Consider the following 19,162-nt stretch of genomic DNA (forward strand, 5'->3'; position numbering starts at 1 on the left):
GTTGAGTCGAAACTGGCCTCGAGTGCCTGCTATAAGAACAGAGACATAACATAGCCGAAAGAAAACCACTGGATTCGATCAGTTGCTAGACTAAATTAAGCAGTATGAAAAAGGTTCTTGGGGGTGGCTGAGAACCTGTGGAGGGATTTGGATTGACAGTAAAAGCATTGCCTCACGTTATCGGGTGCGAATGTCGTCGCTGAATATGATCTCAGGCACTTCGATATCGGAAACAGAAAGTCATCTCTCTTGACACATAATGCCGGCATGAGACTTAGGTAAGCCGCCATGCGTTCTCCAACTCAAAGATCGGATGAGAATCAGGCCGAAATGTGAGTGGGTGGGAGCACAATGCGCTGAGAAATGCGCTGAGCAACCAGGCACGTAATGCCGCAAGACGGGGCTCTAGAGCTTCAGACGGAACGCGGGCGCGGCCAGTGCGGCGACGGCAGATATCTGCCACGGGAACAGAACGGTGGAGGTGAATACTAGAAGGACCTAAGAAGGAGATGGACCGACGGGAAGAATCTAGACTTCAGACGGGCAGGAAATCAGACTTCAGACGGATCTAGACGATTCAGGCCAGCTCGGAAGTCCGGCGAGCTTTGTGGCTGGGGAGGCTTGGGGAGATCATGTTATGCAACGAGCAGAGGACGAGGAAGTTGAGGTGGAATGACATGCAAGTTACCTGACTCGATGGCAGGTCAAGTCGAAGGCGAGGAAAATAGCTTCTCAATACGGATACCGACTCATCGCCGAAGCCGGATGTCAAGTGCATGCACGGCAGTCACGGCAGTCCCCGAGGTCTGGCCATCTGCCGCGCCATGAAGCGTCGAGAAGTCTTGTCAACTTTGGTAGGATGGTGGCAGGGACGCAGGAGGCAGGCGTCAAGTCCATTAAAGATCGGAACCTATCTTTCCTTAACTCGGAGTATGCCGACCTCGACTCTGGATGAAAATTTATTGATGGTTCTTGGACCGCCATTTTCGTGATTCGTTCCAGCCAAGACGGCTTGTACCTATTCCAAGATCACAGGAGTTGCGGCAGATTGTTGATGTAGTCATCTCAAAATAAACAGAATTCAGGAACGGGATGGTGAGAAGCACGGATAAAACACAGCTTCTTGGCACAGAAGCTGAAAAAAGAGAATTTCGCCCTGCCTCGGCTTGGCGGGCCTCGAACCGAAAGGCGGCAAGTGAAGCGTCTTGACTACTACGTACGTTGGTAACAAAGCCTGGGATGTTGTCACTTGAGTGAGAAAACTGACCAGCTGCTCAACTCCTTTGTAAGAGATGCACGGCACGTATTGTTCGGTCAAAAGGGCAGACAAGCCCGAATAGGTAAGTTTTTCAATGTTCTTGTTTGGTTGGACTGGGTCGAGACCCATAAGGTTTTGGAGTCGTCTCAGGAACCCCTGATGAGGCTGTTTGATCGATGCGATCTCGAAATCTGGGATTGCCCAAATGGGACGGACAGCGGACCCAGGGATGGCACAGATCCTTGCCAGGCCCTGACTTTTGTGGCTGGACTGGACATTGTCAATGGCGGTCAACCGTTGACTTGCTGTTCTTGGTAGGCTAGAGAACCGATGCAATTTAGCTAGGGCTACGGCAAGTCTTTTGCCGGAGTCAAAGGGGGAGATATGGAGAGATAGGCGCTTGCGAAGCGAACGTTGCCGGTCATGGGGTTCACTAGGCTTAGCAGGTCTCGCGTCGTATTGTGCAGTACCACCCATGCGAGTTGTGTTGATCTCTAGCCCGAGCGTTGCTGGGCAGTGGCCAGAAAGCAAGGAAACAGGGAGAAAGTGAAGAGTGAGACTGGGAGCAGAGGCATTGGGTACGATGCAAGAGCCAAGTGAGACTGACAGCTGCCAGCGACCATAGAAAGTCAATCTGGATCGACGGCAAGGGAAGACGCTATGAGCAAGCAAAACCACATAATAACTGATGAGTTTTGGATCAGAGTTCGTCAAGCCGCAGATCAACGAGTTGTTTCTCGTTACAGTGAACTTGCAACATGCATTTCATCCCATTGAACGTCATTTACGGGGAAATTGACATGTCTAAAAAACAAGCTCTCAATCTTTCACGACTGGATCGCCTGGGGAGGAGATGTGAGGAGGACCAGAGCCACGGGTTCACTTAATTAATCGGACCTGTCAACCGGGAGGACCAACTACCGCCCACAATACAAGCACTGGCGGCGGATTACTTTTTAATTAACTGACCTTCAGCCCACTGGGCCATGCGTGACACTGGCCCTAATGCATTTCAGGCTCTCAGCCTCCCAGCAGCCACCTTCGGTTCCTACTGAGCTTAATGCTACGACTCCTACGAGGCAATGCAACCCAGGGTCATATTCTTTCGCACCAGTACGACGCATGCTTTGACAGCTCGGTTTGTAGACTGAGGTCAAGACCCCATCGGATGGCACTTGACAAAAGGTTCAATGTCATATCATCGTCCAAAGCTCCCATGCTTCTCTTGTCAACATGACCATCCCAGCACAACTCCTCTTCAATGTCGCAGAGCCCTCAAAACCAGCTCACTGTCGTTCTGTTCTCCTCTCACAGGATACAGTCCCTAAACCTCCGGAGCATCGCGTCGCAAGCTCCCCTCTCGTGGTAGCCAAAGCTGGTGGGACAAGCTAGACAGAAAGGATCTGAATGGTGGATAATTGCCGGGTGTCCAAGTCAACATCATGCCTCTTCCAAGTGGAGGCCCCATGATGGTGGATTCTATCTCATGATGCCGCGTTTTAAGCTGTGCCGGGGGAGTTTTAGGGTGCTGGAGAAGACTTCTTCTCTCATCTTCTTCATCGCTTCGGCCCCGAAAGCTACAGGGATGTAATACGCTCGGCCCGGGGTGCGTTAGGGGCCTGGGGGACGCTAATCCATGAATGGTCCTCTGTCACATCACTGTTGCGCAGAGACCCCCTTTCTCGAATCCCCTCGCCTCCAGATGATCCATGTTGTTGGGGTTTTTCCCCATTGACGCCATTCATCTTTCATCATTTTGGCTACTTTTTGACCAGGGACTCTAACTTAACTCTCTCTATGAGCTCGCTACAAGCCGTCATCGCCCTGGTCTAAACCACTTCTAGTCAGCGTAACCCCATCAAGAGGCAGTGGCTAGGCACATGCAGGATCCGAAGCAACCACGAGTTGGCAGCAGGGCACCTCCATGTCAATTCGGCCGCGTTCCCGAACAGAAGAGACTGGACGGGGGCGGCCATCCGAACCCCCATGCTCCCTGGGCGAATCCTCGATCCAGGCGACATGAGACAAACTGTGCGTGTGAGGCCAGTTGGGACGACACTTTGCGGCACGCGGACGACTTGGGCCACTGTGGTGGCCGTGACGTCCTTGCCGCACCATGGCTATTTCGTCCCATTGCTGTAGTATGATCATCGCTAAGGGGGTGGTCGGGGCCATGAGTAGGACTCTGGAGTCTGCGGCACGTTGCGAGCTCGACCTAGTCGTACTCTCCCACGAGGCGGCGTTTACTGATGGCTGAGCAAGACGGAAAGCAGGCAGAGCAGGCTTGCGTTCTCGGCTACGATCCCATGTATGAGGTAGTGGGAACGGCATCGAGAAGGGATGGGGAGATGCCCATCATGGGTTGTCATCGTCGCAGACTGTCTCGTCTTGCCCCCTTCTTGCCTATGCGCCAAAGCCGTGGCATCATGGAAACAACTCGTCTGACACCTGAGTCTCTTAGATCTATATAATGTTGATGATCTCGCCTGCCATCCCAACTATTCTCCTTCCCTCCTCATCCAGCAACCAACAAACATCCTTCTCTACTCTTCAATCTTTCAGTTCTGTGAACTTTTTTACGTTCTCGACACTCTTTCTTGTCTTGATCCAACTACAAACCGCTAGCCGGTCTACTACAATCTTTTCAACTTTTAACTTCTAAACCCCATTCGATTCTTCGACACCCAGTAAACGTCGCTTCAACCATATCCCCACGACCTCAAATCAGCAAATATGTCTTACTCCAAGATCCTTCTCATCTCCGCCGTTCTGGCCACCGTCGAGGCCCGCTTTGGCCAGGAGCAGGTCCCCGTTCAAGCCGTCTCTTCTCTGCAGGCTGGCAACCCCGGTGAAGCCGCCACTCTCGCTGGAGGTATTCCGGGTGTCCTCCTCGCCGCCGCCGACCCCTGCGATAAGTTGACCCTCGCCGACAAGATTGCCGCCCTCGGTACCGGTGCCGACGTTCTCGACGCTGCCAAGGGTGTCGTTGCCGCCGAGCAGAACTTCAACCCCTTCGTCGTCAGCGTTCCCGCCATCTGCGGCGACGCCTCTCTCCCCGCCACCGAGGCTCTCCGCGGCATCGTGCCCCTCGTCGACCCGGCCGTCACCGGATCCGATGCCGAGAATGCCAACTCGGCCACTTCGCTTCAGAACCCCTTTGATGCCACTGGTCTGTCTGTGGCCGAGGTGATGCAGGCTCAGGGCTTCTCCAACTTCACCATCAAGGGCCAGGCTGCTGGTGGTGCTGCTGCCGGAGGCAATGCCAACGCCGGCAACAACAACGGCAATGCCAACACTGGTAACGCCAACAACAACCAGAACACCGGCAACAACGACAACAACAATGCCGATAATGCCAATGCCAACACCGGAAATGCCAACGCTGGCAGCTCCTGCGGTGGTGCCGCCAGCGGAAACGCCGGCGCGAGCAACAACACCGGCAACGCCAACACTGGCAATGCGAACAACAACAACAACCAGAACCAGAACAACGGCAATAACAACGCCAACAACGGCAATGCCAACACTGGAAACGCCGGTAACGCGAACAACGGTGGAGCTGCCACTGGTGCTGCTGACTTCGGAAAGTGCACTCCCACCATTGACTTCCAGACCGGCCGTGCTGGCCGCAAGGCTGATGAGGGAACCTTCCTGCCCACCGACGCCCTCGTCGCTCAGGGCCAGCAGGACGCTCTGAACCCCAACATCATCATCAACCGCGTCTGCGATCAGCTCACCAACGTCTGCGAGGCCAACGACGCCGCCAAGACCCAGTGCCTCGATGCCAAGGCTCAGATCTTGGCTTCCGGTGACAAGAGCGCTGATGTTGCTACCACCTTCAATGGTCTCCTCGGCTTCTAAGCGGAGAGGTAGCTGATGGACTGCAGGAATCCTGAAGGGAGTTGTTTTCTTTTGTCTCTATAATTTTATACCGGTATACAAACACCGAGGAGCATGGCATAGGTATCTTACGACAAAAAGGGACTCTGGAGCTTGGTATCACATGGCTGGTTTTGGCTGTCTTGGAACAAGGTAGCTGGGTGTTCACGAGTAGGATGTTTGAATAAATTGGCTTGCCCGAACTAGTATCCCACTTTATGAAATGAATTCGTTGTAAAATGCTTGCTGTGAAGCCGCACTCATTCTCCTCCTTTAGTCCCTAAGCTCCAGTCCATGTTCATACCTGTATGAGTTGCTACCAGTAGACTAAAGAGAGTTCCCTGAACTTCAAACCCCTCGGTGAAGCTCGGTGAGATTAAGCTACAGCGGGCCCACGTGCCAAGCGAGATGAAGAACCCCGGCTCTACAGACGGCGCCCCTTTAGCGCAGAATTTTGTTGTCTTCTTGGACGAATGACTCGGCTTGGTCAAGTGGATCTTACCCACTCCTGAACCCCTCTCACCGACAATTTGTGAGCTGTGAGAAGGTTGAAAGTTTCGAAATGTTGCGTTGACGGCAAGGAGTTTGTTTGACGAATTTTTTGTGGATATTGCAACTCTTTTTATCACTCAAGAAGTTGTCGAGGGAAAGGGTGAGTAAGACTTGAAGACAGCAACCCGACCTTGGCTGCGCAGATCCATCGAACTTGGCGATCGCGATCTGGAAAGTTTAATTTCTTTGCCGGCTCGGCACTCAATGGCAAATCTGAATTTCCAGATGCCGACGATGTCAACGCCACGACGACCGACGACTTCTCATCAACGCGCCCAGGGTGGAAAAAACTCATCAACGAACGGATTTCGGTCATTTCTACCACCTCTGAACTTCATAACACTGCACTACGCCTACTTCATCGGCACAACCCTCCTCGCATCGGCAATCTTCTACGCCTCGTCGAATCCACACGGCAGCATCAGCTATGTCGACTCTCTATTCCTCGTCATCTCCGCCATGACGGAAGCCGGACTGAACACGGTCAATCTCAGCGAGATGACTGTCTGGCAACAGGTGCTGTTATGGCTGCTTATTCTTATCGGCAGCTCTGTATGGGTTTCGATATGGACAGTTGTGGCGAGGAAACACGTCTTTGAAAAGAGCCTCCGAGAGGTCGCCCGTGCCCGGAATGAGGGAGATCAGCAGGGTGGGGGCTTGCCCGTATTCAGAAACAGTATTGCTGCGACTCAAGAGAAAACGGGCGCGAGTGGCACTGGCTTGGGTGACTTGGGGGCCTCATCTCAGGCTCGAGCCGCCGGGAACCACATCACTATCGAGACGACCGGAAACATTACCCGCCGCTCAACACCATCAACCCTCTCGGGTAAAAAGCCTTCCCGCTCTTGGCTGCCCTTCCTCAGCGCCTCTCAAGAGGCGCGCAACTCCCAGCTCCACTCCCTCACGTGGCCCGAACGCTCCCGTCTAGGAGGCCTCGAATACCGGGCCCTTCACCTCTTGTCAATTGTAGTCCCACTGTATTCAGTGCTCTGGCAAGTACTAGGCTGTCTTGCTCTGGGAGCTTGGATCGCGAACAATATGCCGACCGTCGCGACGTCCAATGGCGCAAACCCCTGGTGGGCCGGCATATTCTTTGCCGTCTCAGCCTTCAACAATTCAGGCATGTCGTTGCTGGACGCCAACGTAGTGCCCTTCCAGCAGGCATATTTCGTACTTATCACCATGGGCCTCCTTATATTGGCGGGCAACACGGCTTATCCGCTGTTTCTGAGGCTCATCTTCTGGTCAGCGTTAAAGATACTTCGAGCGTTGACCGCCGAGGGAACATTAGTGGAGCTGAAGAGCACATTGGAGTTCATACTGAAATACCCGCGTCGAGTCTACACCAATCTTTTTCCGTCACGGCCGACGTGGTGGCTCTTCTTTATGGTTATTATGACGAATGGTATTGACTGGATGGCGTTCGAGGTTCTCAATATCGGCAACCCGGTTATTGAAGCCATTCCTACTGGAGCAAGAGTTCTGGACGGCTTGTTCCAAGCTTTTGGTGAGTCATTCCCTGCCATCGTCCAAGAAAACGACATCTACTGATGAAGTTCAAGCTGTTCGCTCTGGAGGCTTCTACGTCATCCCCATAGCCTCCGCCTATCCGGGATTACAGGTATTGTACGTTATTATGATGTATATCTCCGTGTACCCTGTGGTGATCACGATGCGACACTCCAACGTCTACGAAGAGCGGTCTCTAGGAATCTACCACGACGATGAAATTTCTCCAGGCTCTTCTAACTCGGAAGAGAAGAGGTATCCAGTGGGTAGCAGTATTCTGACACACTTCCTCCGGGAGAATCTCAGCTTTGCTGGTGTTGGCGCAGCCAAAACCGATAAGAGAGGCAACGGGTTTGAAACTCGAATGGGCTTCGTGAACCAGCAAATACGGGGACAGCTCGCCCATGATTTATGGCTTCTCGCACTGGCTGTTTTAGTCATCGTTACTATAGAGACGTCTCACTTCCTGGAAGATCCAGTACACTTTTCGGTCTTCAATGTCATTTTTGAAGTAGTTTCGGGCTATGGCTGTGTTGGCATATCTGTGGGACTGCCTAAAGATGCCATGAGCTTTTCTGGGGGTTGGCATCCCGGGAGCAAACTGGTCTTGTGTCTTGTGATGTTGAGAGGGCGCCATCGAGGTTTGCCTGTGGCGCTAGACAGAGCTGTGCGACTACCTGTACAGAGGCTATTAGAGGAGGAGGAGGAGGAGGAAGAGGAAGATTGGAGGTAAGAGGAGCTAGAAGAGGGTGTGAGGTGGAGTGAATGATGGCAAAAAATGGAAACGTCCTACATTATACATGCGTATACTACTTACCTACGCAGAGGAATAGGGAAGAATCGGAGAGACCGTTGAATGTACTTCTATCACTATTCAACTCGGGCGGGCGTACCCATACATTTACACTTGCAAGCGAACCTTTGCCATAGGTCTCAGGAGACTCCATGAGTCCATGATCCTAAGCATTAGCCTGTACGCTCAGGCACTGACATAGCCATAGGTTAGTGTAGTACTTCTAACGGCTTGATGGACATATACGACTACCAAAGTCTCTCAAGTACCGATCATTGTGAGCCATCAGTCGCCCCCACCTCGACTTTGTGTCGATGTAGGTAGTCTGCATTGCAACGTCTTAATGCTAGAGGGCATGTGAGGGGCTGTCGATGGAACACTTCGGGATGTACGACGCGCCACAGAGGTCACGTCTGCTGGGAACGGTTAGGCAGAGACGTGATGTCGCAGCCATGTGAACGTCACCAAGACACAGCCGAGAAATTCAGCCAATAAAGGTGATCTACAAGGCCAGGTAAAACCTCGAACTCAAAAGAGACTTTTGGTTAATTTACTGGGAATAGCCGTTGAGTTCGCATGACTCTGTCGAAATTGTTTGTTTTGTGATTTCAGCTAATAATTGTTTGCCAACCAACAAAAAGCCCAAGAACTCAAGACATTCTCGATGATCATATGAGTTGCTGCCTAAAATGTATCATTGAGATGTTGACACGTTAATCATTGACTCGGATTGAGCCACAGAACGGCAGTGGTAGACGCCCCCAGTCCCGTTTTCGTCCCGGGCAAACCACCCTGAGCAGCGAAAATGGCTCAAACGATGGCGGCAATGCTTGTTAGCGCCGCATCTGCCGTTCCCGTCCTTCCAGTCCACATGACACCCTTAGGAACGTAGAGTACTGAGGAAGGAAGGAACATCCTTAGTGCGTCATCACTATTGCACCAACCTTGGGTGGTCTGATACCTTGTGTGTCATAGGTAGCACACAGGAAGTATCTCCCATTGCTAGTTATTTCGCGCAAAATCCACTGTTCTCTGTGCGGTATTGGCACAGATGTGCCTTCCACGAAAACGGCCGTGGGCACATGGTCTCAGGTAGAAACATCGCAAAATTTCACAAACATGAGTCCAAAGAGTGTTATGCAATGCTAGAGGTTCTGATAGACCCTACATGTTGCACGTGGCTACTCATCTTTTTCACAATGAACGAACCCCAGAGTGAGCGGACCATGTATCTTAGTGGTGTCAAACCAGACGCAATGCATTATGCAAGACAAAGCTACGTGACTTGCCCCTCGTGGCACGAGAGAAATACATAGCAACGCAGCTGGAAAACGCGCCTCTAGACGAATGGAAGCTGTGCCATAGGCGAACAAGGTTAAGAATGCTTCCCAAGAATGACGGCCAGTCCGTTGGTTGATGTAACAGTACTTGATGAGGCACTACTGTTGTCAACGGAACGATTGAGACTCAAAATAAATCGGCTAAACGGGAAGGTGAAAGTCAATGTCTCAAGGCGAACACTCCATTTTGATGAGAAAGCCCGCGAGAGTCGACTGATTGGACATTAGAGACACTAAGAGGAGAGTGGCTTGGAATGAGTTACTCAGTGTAATCAGCCCACACCCTTCAGCAATTTCAGCTCTGAACAAAGCGGCCACTCTTGAAAGAAGACAAACGTATTTTCCATTATCTACTGCCTGCGCACTGTTTTAAAAACTGTGTAGAAATGGCGTTCGTGGTGTTTGAAGGCTCAATTCTATTGTCGCCAAGTTGTCGCGATGTTGGAAGGAGTCATAAATAACACAAGTCTCTCTTTGGCACTTGAAGATGAATCCCCATCTAGTAAGCTTCCAGTTGAAATCTCTACATCGAAGATAAGACTCTACTCCATGGTTTGCAAAAGAACCACCACATAAACGCGTGTCTGCAGCGGTTATCATTTGAGAATACCGTGAGTCTTCCTCCCGTCTTGCTCAAAGTCCAATGTACGGAGAAGCAATCAGATAGGTCTTTCTGGATTGAATAATCCGAAAACTAACGAAATAAATAGCCCACAGGAACCTGGTCGTTCGGGAGTAAAGCTCGATGGAAGTCCTTCGAAACACCTTCACCCAACGAAAGCTTGACGAGGCTGTCTTAACAGTAGGGAGAGCCGTCATCTGTCTTATATTGATCCTGGATAGACATATGCCCCTCTTATCATTGATGATTCACCGAGTAACTACCTTGGTGCTGTGTTTTGATATGGTCAGGGAACTCTGGAACAGTTTTCGAATGTCAAGAGGCGGCGACCGAACCCGACATGAAGCCCAAGTGGGACTTTACTACGCCTCGGCTTTATGGATTGCGGTATTCGATAACGACAATTCTACCAGGGGTTTCAGAATCATTCAGATTTTGGTGCTTTGGGGCGACTTATTCCAGCAAAAACATACTGGTACCACGCATGGTGCGTCTGTGATGGTACTGTTCCTGTTTATGAACTATCATGTACGTTTTGCATCAGTAAGTATTCCAAGTGGTGGAATGATATAATTTTAGACATGATACTGGTTCTGAAAGCAGGATGAAAGCCCTGGACACGCGTCTCTTTTGGACTTTTCCCGGAGAAACATCTACTTCAACTTCCAGTGCAAGTCTAACACATCACAACCAGCTACTGGTAAGTGGCCTTCTTAACCTTCCTTCTGCATCTTATTGTCTTGCTCAACCCCATTCCTATAATCTCTGTGATGTTGTTGCTAGACGTTTCCGGTGAATCTATATCTTGTCCCCGCCTGAGGTTGACCATTCAAGTAGACTGTGCTAACTTCCCCTCAGGCGACAAGCCTGGAAACGGCGGCTGGGCTCGCTCAGAAATCATATCTCTGGTATCATCAACTGTAATGCCACTTGTTTCACCGGCATTGGGAGCGTTCTGGGGTTCCATCTTCGCCCTTGCATGCCCTAAAATCCTGCAGAGAATGAGTGAATCTTTGAAAGACCGACGGAAGTCTAGAACCGCTGCCTCAGGAGCGCGTCGGCCATGGCTTGCTGCACTGCGAACTATTCCACCCCGCACTGAAAATATGGAAGTCGGTACTCGGGTTACACCCACGCAGAACTTTCAACCCAGCACGCACGTGCTCCCACCGCCTGCAGCGGCAAGTCCATCGCATCATATGCTGCGGTCCAGCGGCTGATATTCAAGGGATTAGATCAGGGCTTTTGGGAGCCGCACATTCCATGGCCGCTAGTGAGTGAGAGTTGAGCTATGTATGAGAGGCGTGTCAGATTTGTACATTAGTTGGTGCCATTGAGACGGAGCTTTGTTGTTGGATATCTGAGCAGTCGGCAGAAAGGGTGGACCTGGAAGGCGGCATAGGCCATGGAAACGGCCTTTCCATTTACACACCATCTCTGAGAGATCGTGGGCTCTGCCTACGACTTCCTACTTCTTCCTCCATACGCAGCCAATACATACCGTTATCGACCCTTCGTTTTAACCGTACGGTTGCCCTGCTGACGTGTACACCAACACTATTATACCTGGATATTTTCCCTTGTTCTATGATGTTAAAATGGATTTAGTGATTTAATTTCAACTTGAAGCTTAATGAAGGCCGTGGAAGAAAGTGGCCAATTGTGCTGCCCGGTAGGGAATACCCAGTGACTCGTGGAGTGAGGACAAGAGAAATCAATTGTGACCTGAAGGTTAGAAGATGTGCTGGTTACCACTTTTGCCCGCTTCTGCAGGCTAGCCCTTCACAAATGCGTGAACTCATTTCGTCTCCCCGATCAAAGACTTTGATGGCTTGGCTGTAAGTGACATTCTTACCTGAGATGCTCTATGTCTAGGAGCAGACGTCTCCATCCCATTCATAATTCCCTTTCTTCACGAGGCTTGCAAGTCCTGTTCCTAACGTGGCGCACGAGATTATCATCTCTGGTAAATTTTTGTCCGCAGTCGGCGCATGTGTACTTCCTTGCGATTTTCCTCTTCTCGTGATTGACTTCGTGATGCCGATTTAAATCTTTCTCGGTAGCGAATTCCATCCGGCACTGGCTTGGCACTGCTTTTGGAGTGAAAACAAGACAATGGAAAGGCCGGATATGTCTGTCTCGGTGTTTCCTGGGAATGGGTCACTATGGTTCCTTAAGAATCCTAACAACTGAAAAGACTCACGTGAGATCCCCAGGCCGTGAAAATATTTTTCCACAAGACTCGCACACATGTCGAATCTCAAACGCAATTTGAGCAGCCCGAACCGTTGCCTCTTCATCATTCATAGTCAATCCCTCCGAACCCTGTGAATGCCGCTGATCAAACTGGGGGTTTCCCCATCGCGGCAATCCACCCTCAGCAGCCTAAGGCCCTAAAGGTGTGGTTTCGGGAAAATGACCAAAAGAGGTGAAGTGATGACTCTGAAAAGTCGGGTCAGGCAAACAGACAGCATTGGTTGGACCGAGTGTGCCGTTAGGTGCCGAGTCCAACTGATACAAGCATCGGTCATCCCCGGTGAAAGCCTCAGATTGCCATGCCGTGCCCAAAGAACAGAACATGTCATCTGATTGCCCCTCGTCAAGTATCAAGCCCTGCATTTTGGCAAATATCACCCTGTTGCACACATGTTGGTGTCAATAGAGTACTCGTTCTAAAGCTAACGAGAGTAAACTCACGGCCTGATTTCCCCACAGCACAGGGTAGAAGAGCACTATTGTTGGCGAATGAACGAAAAAGTCTTAATTTCTTCGGTCCTCTCCGTGAAGTTACTGACGAAGACGGCCTCCCGCAGTGACTCCAGTCCTGTAGGGTGGTAATCTACGCACCGATACCCCAAAACCTTGGGCAATTGACGTGGGAGGTAGTGAACGGACTAAAGCTTGCAAATCTGAAGAGGGCCCTCTTTAAATATGTGCAAAAAAGTCGATTACCAAAGTACCAGTCCGTCCAATAGATTCTCTGCTCCCTCCCGCGGTTGGTACATGCAAGTCTCGTAAGCAGTTGTCCAATGTTCGCTCCGGCCAAACTCGGTCGCTGCCTGCATGCGTCATGCCATGCAGTGATAACTGTTACAGCAAATTGTCTTAGAGGTTCAAAATCTTGAAGCACTCGAAGTCACCTTCGATCATTGTTGATGGTATTGCCATACTGCTTCATAACAAGCAAGGAAGCAGATAGCCGCTAGGACGTGCAACCAACCCTTTTCTCGATACCTTACAGCACGAAAGTGTATGATGAGAGTCATCTGCTGCTTTTCATTAGGTTAGCTCGCAGCGCCATGGAGTTGGCCTCCGGCATTAGCTTGTGAGATGTGCACGGTAATCGGCCAATGAGAGCAAGCCTTCTATCTTGAGGACGTAGTTCATGGAGCATTCGAGATGAATCTAAGTGTGACTGACTTGTCCATTCATTGGCTGGAAGGCATCTTTCATGTCAATTACCGACATGGGCATTCACATATCTGAACGAACGTTATTGAACAAATTTTACGACTTGTAAGACTGGAACTCTGGCCAGCAACAATGCAAATCAAAGCTACTCAAGGGAAGAGTGCAACATTATGTATCAACAATAAGGCCTACTATATCCAGATTGCGCAAAGGAATCGAAAGTCAAGTTCTGACGAAGATGGATGTTAAGCAGGGGCCTTGGAATCCCAAGTACCTGTCAATCATGGACCGAAGTTGAGTTTCTGGCAATGCTTTGAGTATCAAATACCAAATGATAAATATACTATCCATAAACGCAAACTACAACCAGAAATGTAACATAAAGGTATTGCTTGGATCCATTCTGAAATCAGGGCCTCTTTAGCCTTTCGAGTGCTTATTCTGCTGATGGCGGGATAGGTTATCAGCCCTTGTGAACTTTTTGGTGCAGTCAGGACAGTCAAGTGAATCCCTTCCAATTCCATGGGTGGCCTGATGTCGGTCCAAACTCTTCTTATCCGCAAACCGCTCAGCACAACTTTCAACGGAACAAGCGCATGGCTTGCTGTGCTTCCTCATGTGCCGACTGCGTCTCCAATATCAGAATCCAGCAGAAACAGAGTGAGATTTCTAAACCTACTTGAGCTCATGCCTCTTCCCATAGCTTCTGGTGCAGCCTGGGTCGGTACAAACATACTGGAGTTGCTGCCGCTGTTGAGGAGCACTCAAGTCGGGAAGCATATCGGGAGGGATATGACCGGTCTGCATCGCCTCCTGAGCGTACTTTTCGGCATCCATATCGCTCCAACCTTCTGGTCCCTGTGATGGTCGCTGGTGGGAACTGACCCTGTGCGAAGATCCACCCCGAAACGCCTAGAGCGCTTGAGATGCGGTTTCAGAAGACTGATAGTCAGATCGCTCGATGGAACAGTCAGCGGTGCTTGGTCTCATTTGAGAGTGATAGAACAGCGGATGGTGGCTTAGATCGTCAGTTGGGGCATGGAGGTCGTTTATGTAGCCACCTGTCGCAGTTGGCCAACCCCCTGGCTCATTGGTGCCAGAATAGCCGTGAGTTTCCGGAGGGGTTCCGTAATATCGAGACTCTCGACCCATGGTAGAAAATGGACTTGAGCTCGTGTCCCCGATGCGGTGTTCAGCACTCAGATGATTTCACTGGCTGTGCCCTTCGTCTTTCTGCGTGTGACACTTGTTAAAGAGAACTTGGCCAAATCTCCGATGCCGCAATGCCTCAATTTCCCTAAGATGACATACCTCCAAATACTTCAGACAAGGCTCAGACTTACAGAAACAAATGGCTCCTCTCAGAAATAAGATATCAGCTCCAAACTGACGCGGTGTCGTTAGCGCAGGCCTCCCGCAGTGTTTCCATAGTTCCATAGTCATGAATATCCACAACTAGGACCAAAAAGGTGGGCACCCAATTCAAAACACGCTGCGGGAACATCTCAATACTCACATGTTTTTTTACATGGATTTGTTCGCTGATACACTTGTGTCTTCTTAGACTAGTTGAGGTGATAGGACAGACTGAGATGATATGGGAATGAGCAATGTTGATCAAGTATTCTGTCAGCAGGAGAAAATTGTGCTTAACCAGAACCCACACGTAGGCAACTTGCGAGCTAGTAGGATGCCACCTGTGATGACTTTGACCGGAAACCAAGGCCCTTCTTAAAGTTTTTGACTCTCAAAGGAAACACCAATGTGAAATAGAGCGCTTTGGCCAGAAATCCTCGTTTTTACACTTCTTTCTTTTTCTTCCGACTTCCCTTGACGTGCTTGTTGGCACCTCTCATAAATGGCGGATCATTCGTCGCCTGACATTCGACCCCAACGACACTATTCGTGCGTGCTTCTAAGACTGGCTGGAAACTTGGCCTCCGTTCCAAAGCACCTCGTCTTACCTTAGTGGAGACGAAACTCGGTGAACTTCTCGGATTTGGCTGGCTTGACGAGATGGGGCTAATGTACTTTGCAGCCTGTTGCAGGTCACAATGCGGGAGTCCAACGGACCCCACGCGCTCGTCGGCCAATTGGCAGGAGGCTTTAGGCTGGCTTATGGCGTCTGATAGTTGTTGGACCATTTGGGCGACCGGTTTGCTGCCTAAGTAGATATGCAGCAGACGCCAATCGAATTGACATCAAAATGCCTTGTAATATGCCTCGAAGCATTGTATCAGTCTCTCACTCCGCCCTGCATTGATACCATTGTTCGAGGGCAGTACCCAACATATTGTGTGCCAACATCAGAACCAACAGCCTTTTACAACCTCCATCGTTGGCCTCACCGGCCTCCCGCGTTGCACGAAATTAGCCGCCCACTCGAAGTGAGTGGGTGTGATTGCAAATTGGGCAGTTGGTTGCCAATGAATACGTGTAATACGCTTATACGATTAACAACGGAGGTCGCGGAATGGCGAGTTACGCATATGCGCGCCCGAGTCCTTTTCGGACTCTTTTGTCGAGTTTTGCTCCGAGTCAGCGATAGTTGTCCGCCTCGGGCCCCGCCATGGCCGGATCAGAGGAAGCTTGCTCATGAATGCTGGTTGGGATACCTTGCGTGACTCTCTTGCATACTTTCCTGTAGCAATCCGGCTTCGCTTAAATATGAGAAAAGTTGTCGCTTCCTTGATGTTCAATTGATATGTGAGGCACACACAGCCAGTTCTCACTTTGTCAAATATTGCGAAATATCTATCTTAGGAGTATACAGCCCAACTTTGATCAGGTTTTCTTCAACCACCCTCATTCAAGATGGCCAAAGGCAAATCGAACACACGTAGTTCCGCTAAGGGATCGGGTCCAAGTAAGATATTGTCTACAAATCCTTGCAAACATTTCGACTTACAATTAGAAACCACTCTGACAGAAATGATGACGGCCGACGGTCTAGACCATCCCATCAGTCTCAGGCTCTGCAAAAGGCTGAACAGATTCTACGAAGCTTTGACTCTTCTGCACAGTCTGGTTCAAGCCTGTCCCACCAGTGGGCAGCAACTCGACCAACCTTTCAGCGACGTTGCGGAGCCAGGTGAAAACCACAGAGCAATTTTAGAATGCTTCATGAACAAGTTAGCTCAGATATGCGACAACCAGCGTGGAGTTAAAACCGTAACATCTGTGGCCATCATTCAATTGCCTGACATCTTGATCTACACCTTTGCATCCAACCAACGATCTGCAAAAGAGGTCGCGGAGGTGGAGGAGTTTATCTTCAGCGTTCTCGAATATTTGAGTGAGACAGATGCAACACCGTCAGATTCTAAGGACGATATTACTTCGAAGTCATTCCAGCATGTTCTCGGCCAGATTCTGTACTTCCATCGCAGACGAATCCAGTGTTACCGAGCAGGACTAGCCGGGGCCTTGTCTCAATGCATCGCAGATTGCGACAGGCGTGAGTCTGGACAGAGTGAGTTCGAAACATCTCGCCTCGGTGCGACCATTCTGACATTGTTGAAAGATTCATCGGTCAAAACGTCTTTGTTGGAGCTCCAACGTGTGGCAGACGACTCCGAGGCGTCTCTTAAGAGCCAAAGTTCAAGTAAGGATGCGTTTTTGATTTCATTGAAGTCATAAGAGGACCATACTGACCCGTCCATTGCAGGAGAGAATCCAAAGAACAACGAGGCGCTCGTCCACGCAGCCACACAGCTACGTCAATCAACAATCTACCACTCCATTGTGGACAGAGGAAAATCCGGAAAAGTCGACGAGTCTCCGTACTGGTGTGATTTGCAACACTTTGTTGGACGACTAGTGTCTTACCTAAGGGTAACCCAGATCCTATTCATGGCACGAAAGCGTTATCCGGAACTTTTTGATCTTGATGGTATCAAGATCAAGTTTGTAGCTTCGAGCAAGCCACTACCTAACCCGATGAACGCGTTTCAAGCTGGCCTCAACCCCATGCAAAAGAAAACGACCCGTTCAGCGCATGATATCCTATCACGGATGACAAGTGACGAGGAGATGATGAAGACATATTGCCAATACGCTGATGAGCTCCAACGTTGCGATTTAGATGGCCGGATTGCGACTCAGTGTTGCAAGGCGTTCAAACCAATTGTTCACAGTGAGGTTCTTCTTCTCGACTGGCTCCGTAAAGAATTTGCGGAAGATATGCACTCCATTCCTTTTTATGAAGGTATGAAGTACATCGGATGCAGCAAGCCTACCTGTCGACTCTGCGATTACTACTTTGCTGCGCACAGCAGCGGTGTTAGAGTCCGGCCTACCCACCAGAACGTCTACCCCAGCTGGACCGTCCCAGATGTCTTGGAAGAGGGTGAGATATCGAAGACCAAAGACAAGATGATTGATGCGGTCCTGGCAAAGGTCCGCGAAGCTGCTTTCACTGCGCTTAGAGAGAAGGTTTCCGAGCGCAAGAGGTTCGACACTGATACGTCATCGATGCCAACATGTCAGCCGCTTACTGGCATTTCAGTCACTTTGGATGACCTGTCGTCCCGGATCGGAGGCCTATCCATCTCGTCTCGCCAGCGCGGTTTCCAGTTTTTTGCGAAGAGTAGATCGAGCAACGTTGAAGATACTTGGAGCGTCGCTGCCCACGGAGACGACAGTGGAAGCGATGATGACAGTGGTGGTGTGCTAGTATTCACTGGCCGCAACAAGCATCCCTAGAAGTCGTGGTGTTATGTCGCTGCCCCAGCAGCGTCAGTTGACCTTGCCAGACTCCGTGGCAACAACATGGGAGCTCTACGTAAGCAGTCTCGCTCAGCCTTTAGTTTGTTAGCTTGTTTCATTCTCACGATGCTTTTAGTTACATGATTTGCTTGATAAATCTTAATCCTTACTTAAAGCGTGAATGAATGCTGGTGAAGACTTCAGGTTCCTGTTAACCCCCGCAGTGAACTTACATGTATGTCGAACACGGTTGATTGGCACTATCACCTTCCTGCTTAGGAAACTAGAAACGTAATGTGTGTTGATCCGACTCTGCGCCCAAGATTCGGTGTACTTTCGTCTGATACAAATGCGCCGCCTTCTCTGATTTTCAGCTCAATTCCGACGAAGAGTTGAGGGCCTGCTTGTCGCATAATTACGAATACACATCGCGCGTTGTTATGTGCCGTCTATTCTCCTCTCCTCCCCGATGGCTTCGTTCACCGGGTGGAAATTCCACCAGGTTTGACTGCGCCAAGCATCGTATTCCGAGACTATTGCTTACTAGCGCCATGGCATGCTCACGTAAGCTTGGAGGCTCACCGACTCCACATCGAATTGACGTTTATGAGATTGACCATTAAGGCACAAGATGTTGGCGCGGATGGAGCCTTAGAGGCAGTTGATACAACCTTGGACCGCCGGCCCGGACTTTCCTTAGGAGAATGCACGACACCGATGGGCTGGAGTCCGGGGTACAATGCGCTGCCGCGGGGTCCTGAAAACGCCATCGAATGCGTCTCCGTATTCAGCCCTTCCTGGCCCGGTCCGCGAGCGGGGGAAACATCGAACAATTGGCGACCGCCAAGTTCCATTGTGAGAGGTCAACGTTTTCTAGCGGTCCCGAGGAAAATGCATGAGTGACGCCACGGCCCGCATCTATGCTACTGCATAGTGGCATCCTCTGTGCCCGGGTCGCATGGAAATTCAGCTGAGGGTAGTTGGATCGAACCACACGCAACCTGGGCTTCTGCGGCCAAGAGCCTGGCGCAACTCAAGGCGGATATTCGACATGTTAGCGATGTTCTATATGGCATATAGAATGGAGGTGC

General features: G+C 50.4%; 7 protein-coding genes across 7 annotated transcripts; 4 read left to right on the forward strand and 3 right to left on the reverse strand.

The window, feature by feature from the left end:
• Nucleotides 1-977: 977 nt before the first annotated feature.
• On the reverse strand, nt 978-2,246 carry BDP55DRAFT_741628 (uncharacterized protein; the record flags this gene model as incomplete). The annotated part of the gene is made up of 2 exons (XM_060580443.1): nt 978-1,767; nt 2,228-2,246. The coding sequence occupies 2 exons, from the start codon at nt 2,244-2,246 to the stop codon at nt 1,082-1,084; spliced, it is 705 nt and encodes a 234-aa protein (XP_060430407.1). The 3' UTR covers nt 978-1,081.
• A 729-nt stretch (nt 2,247-2,975) lies between these two features.
• On the reverse strand, nt 2,976-3,790 carry BDP55DRAFT_103797 (uncharacterized protein). Its single transcript, XM_060565320.1, has one exon. It carries the CDS (start codon nt 3,587-3,589, stop codon nt 3,131-3,133), a length of 459 nt encoding a protein of 152 aa, XP_060430408.1. The 5' UTR covers nt 3,590-3,790; the 3' UTR covers nt 2,976-3,130.
• A 201-nt stretch (nt 3,791-3,991) lies between these two features.
• BDP55DRAFT_693207 (uncharacterized protein) lies at nt 3,992-5,119 on the forward strand (the record flags this gene model as incomplete). The annotated part of the gene is made up of 1 exon (XM_060577199.1): nt 3,992-5,119. The coding sequence occupies one exon, from the start codon at nt 3,992-3,994 to the stop codon at nt 5,117-5,119; it is 1,128 nt and encodes a 375-aa protein (XP_060430409.1).
• Nucleotides 5,120-5,666: 547 nt separating this feature from the next.
• Nucleotides 5,667-8,240, forward strand: BDP55DRAFT_661147 (cation transporter). Its single transcript, XM_060574699.1, has 2 exons — nt 5,667-7,196; nt 7,252-8,240. Exons 1-2 carry the CDS (start codon nt 5,894-5,896, stop codon nt 7,929-7,931), a joined length of 1,983 nt encoding a protein of 660 aa, XP_060430410.1. The 5' UTR covers nt 5,667-5,893; the 3' UTR covers nt 7,932-8,240.
• A 1,836-nt stretch (nt 8,241-10,076) lies between these two features.
• On the forward strand, nt 10,077-11,173 carry BDP55DRAFT_631052 (uncharacterized protein; the record flags this gene model as incomplete). The annotated part of the gene is made up of 3 exons (XM_060572242.1): nt 10,077-10,496; nt 10,557-10,653; nt 10,737-11,173. 3 exons carry the CDS (start codon nt 10,077-10,079, stop codon nt 11,171-11,173), a joined length of 954 nt encoding a protein of 317 aa, XP_060430411.1.
• Nucleotides 11,174-13,711: 2,538 nt separating this feature from the next.
• BDP55DRAFT_103874 (uncharacterized protein) lies at nt 13,712-14,362 on the reverse strand. Its single transcript, XM_060565321.1, has 2 exons — nt 14,044-14,362; nt 13,712-13,989 (listed from the first exon to the last, which is right to left on the reverse strand). Exons 1-2 carry the CDS (start codon nt 14,199-14,201, stop codon nt 13,785-13,787), a joined length of 363 nt encoding a protein of 120 aa, XP_060430412.1. The 5' UTR covers nt 14,202-14,362; the 3' UTR covers nt 13,712-13,784.
• A 1,731-nt stretch (nt 14,363-16,093) lies between these two features.
• On the forward strand, nt 16,094-18,290 carry BDP55DRAFT_103940 (uncharacterized protein). Its single transcript, XM_060565322.1, has 4 exons — nt 16,094-16,230; nt 16,294-16,836; nt 16,888-16,968; nt 17,032-18,290. The coding sequence occupies exons 1-4, from the start codon at nt 16,179-16,181 to the stop codon at nt 18,066-18,068; spliced, it is 1,713 nt and encodes a 570-aa protein (XP_060430413.1). The 5' UTR covers nt 16,094-16,178; the 3' UTR covers nt 18,069-18,290.
• Nucleotides 18,291-19,162: the final 872 nt, after the last annotated feature.

The sequence above is a fragment of the Colletotrichum godetiae genome (genome assembly GCF_030913485.1).
Source record: "Colletotrichum godetiae strain CBS 193.32 chromosome Unknown BDP55scaffold_17, whole genome shotgun sequence".
NCBI classification, from domain to species: domain Eukaryota; kingdom Fungi; phylum Ascomycota; class Sordariomycetes; order Glomerellales; family Glomerellaceae; genus Colletotrichum; species Colletotrichum godetiae.